The 2563-nt window shown below is 38.7% G+C and overlaps 1 protein-coding gene across 1 annotated transcript; it reads right to left on the reverse strand.

Moving 5' to 3' along the window:
• Positions 1 to 1288: 1288 nt before the first annotated feature.
• On the reverse strand, positions 1289 to 1699 carry LOC145776726 (protein FAM200C-like). Its single transcript, XM_082587955.1, has one exon. It carries the CDS (start codon positions 1697 to 1699, stop codon positions 1289 to 1291), a length of 411 nt encoding a protein of 136 aa, XP_082444081.1.
• Between the last annotated feature and the right edge of the window lie 864 nt (positions 1700 to 2563).

A 2563-nucleotide genomic window follows, 5' to 3' on the forward strand; every position in this document is an offset into this window, starting at 1 on the left:
TCAGTTTGTGATTTAATTTCCACCTTTGTTGTAATAAACTCACCAAGCTTAAACAATGTCATGGCAGAGTAAGTAGGCTCAAAATGATAGCAATGGGACTACAAATCCTCACTAAATTAATCAATAAATGGTCTTGTTGCGCCTAAGATGACAACCTCATTGTGAAGAAAGGAGCGTTCTTCCCGGCTATCTGCACAAGGCTGAGCACTCACTGGTACAGCGAGCTGTTGCGATTCGCTAACCAAAACGGTGTAGCTTCCACGCTAGCCATTTAGACCATCCAATCAACTATATGTTTCTCGGCAGGCGTTTTGTAGCAAGAATTGAAATGGTTAGTGTACGCCCGGTCAGCAGAATAACTAACTTTTATGATTTAATTTAGGGTGCTTTTAACAAAACATTTTTGCACGTAAAGCAATACGTAAATTACCACTTTGGGCCCATAATTTGCTTGCAAAGATTCAGAGGACTGGGGACTCTTTATCAACTCTAGTCTAAGGAAAGTCTCACAGCAGTAGGCTACTACTGCATAATGGGAATAGAAAGCCATCAGTCCCTGTTGCATATTCTACAACAATGAAGGAGTCAATAGAAAGTATGAAAGCTATCTTGGAAGCCATAAAATATGATACATTCCAATGGTACCTGTGTGGAGACTTCAAAGTATTGAACATGCTGATGGGAATGCAATTGGGGTACACAAAGTACTGTTGTTATGTCTATGGGACAGTTGGGCCCGACGATACCACTACATTCAACAGGAATGGCCGGCTAGGGCATCATACAAACCTGGTGAGCACAATGTGGCCAACATTCCACTTGTTGATCCAAGAAGAATCCTTATGCCTTCCTCACATATCAAGCTAGGCGTTATAGTTTGTTATTTCCTTGAAAAACGAGGCAGCAATTAATCAGTTAAAGGCAGTACTCCCAGCTCTGTCTAATGCCAAAGATACAGCTGGAGTTTTTACTGGTCCAAATGTGAAAAAAAATATTGGAAGATGAGTTGTTAGAAAGTTTGCTGAATGGGATTGAGAGAACTGCTTACATTAGTCTAAAGACAGCCAAAACTCATCCAAGTTTTTTTTGTGGAAACAGCGTTTGAAAAAACGGGTTGTTTCGTAAATCAATGAGCTGTTCTTCTTCTTCTGCAGAAAGATTGCTTGATTCATTGCTTCCAAACGGTGGGAAGTAATGTTGCAGTGCAAGCTGAAGTCCAGACAATGTGTTGATGATTGGCGAAATGATTTCTTGTTTATAAGTTGATTCATTAAGAGCGGGAAACGAATCAAAGACTTTCTTCGAGACCTTTATTTTTCTCCTGCATTGAAGGACAACCATCAGTACAAACGCTCACGCAGTTACTCCATTTCAACTCAGAAAGCAAAATATTTTCATCTACCAATTTGAATATGTCTTCTCCTTTGGTTGTGCCATTCATTTCATTGCAAAACAAACATTCATGTACCAATGTTTCATAGTTAATGAAACGAATAAAAGCCAGCAGATGAGATTTCCCAGTTCTGTCAGTAGATTCGTTAACTTGTAAAGACCATAGTACAGACAGCCCTTTGTCTGTAGCAACAAAGTGGTCGCAAACTTGATCCTTTAAATCTGAGGATAGCTCTTCTATGCTTCGTGAAATTGTGTTATTTGACAACGGAACTCCAACGTTTTCCGGGGCAGCACTACCAAGCATTTCTTCAACAACAATGGCTAATGCTGGTCCAATTACTGATTCTGCATATGTGTGTGATTTTTTACATTTCGCCAACAAGTGTGCCACTTTGTAACTTGCAATCAATCCTTTTTCCTGCAGCTTGAGGTAGCTATTCAGTATTCATGATCTTTGCCTGCTTGTTTGGGACTTCAGGTTCGCAAAATATCCTTTTGGTTTATCCTTCTATGTTGGAAGATTTTTCTCCAAATGTCCGCTAAGCTTACTGGGAACAAGCGACTCATTAGATAAGGCTTTATTGCAGATAATGCAATAAAGGTTGTTGGTTATCTTCGGGTCCTGAAGCAATAAACCCGTAGGCCTACTGAACGTATTCTTTTTTATATTTACGCTTAGGCTTCTGCTGTGCTGTCTCTTTCTGTTTGGATGTACTGGCTTAATCAAAATACTTTTACATAAATAACTTGGTATTTAGGATTATAAACTGAGATCTAAATAAATAAAACCCTTAAAATAGTCAAACATTCTTTGCAGTTTGGGAACCACAATAGGCTATTACAAACCCAACTTATGACGTGGCAATTACCCTACTGTATCGGCAATGCCATAATTGGTTTCATCGTATCACATGTGCTTATTTATCATCTATTGAAGCAGTTAGAGCGCTTTTAAGTCGCATATGCTTGTCTGCATGGCTTATTTTAAATATTTATATAGTTTTTTTCCAAAATTCCAAAAAGATTCGCGGCACACTTAAAAATCTCTGGCGGCACACAGTTTGGGAATCACTGAGCTAGCCGATAGGAAAGTAGCAACAAAGCTAATTGTTTTGCTACAGTAACTTTTTCAGAATATTACAAAAAGTAGATATGAAAAGGTAGTGGA

This window comes from Aplidium turbinatum, chromosome 9 (assembly GCF_918807975.1).
Source record: "Aplidium turbinatum chromosome 9, kaAplTurb1.1, whole genome shotgun sequence".
NCBI classification, from domain to species: domain Eukaryota; kingdom Metazoa; phylum Chordata; class Ascidiacea; order Aplousobranchia; family Polyclinidae; genus Aplidium; species Aplidium turbinatum.

What these genes read in the sequence shown, in the direction of transcription:
- LOC145776726 (XM_082587955.1), bottom strand. Translation starts at nt 1,699, where the DNA reads ATGCTTGGTAGTGCTGCCCCGGAAAACGTTGGAGTTCCGTTGTCAAAT.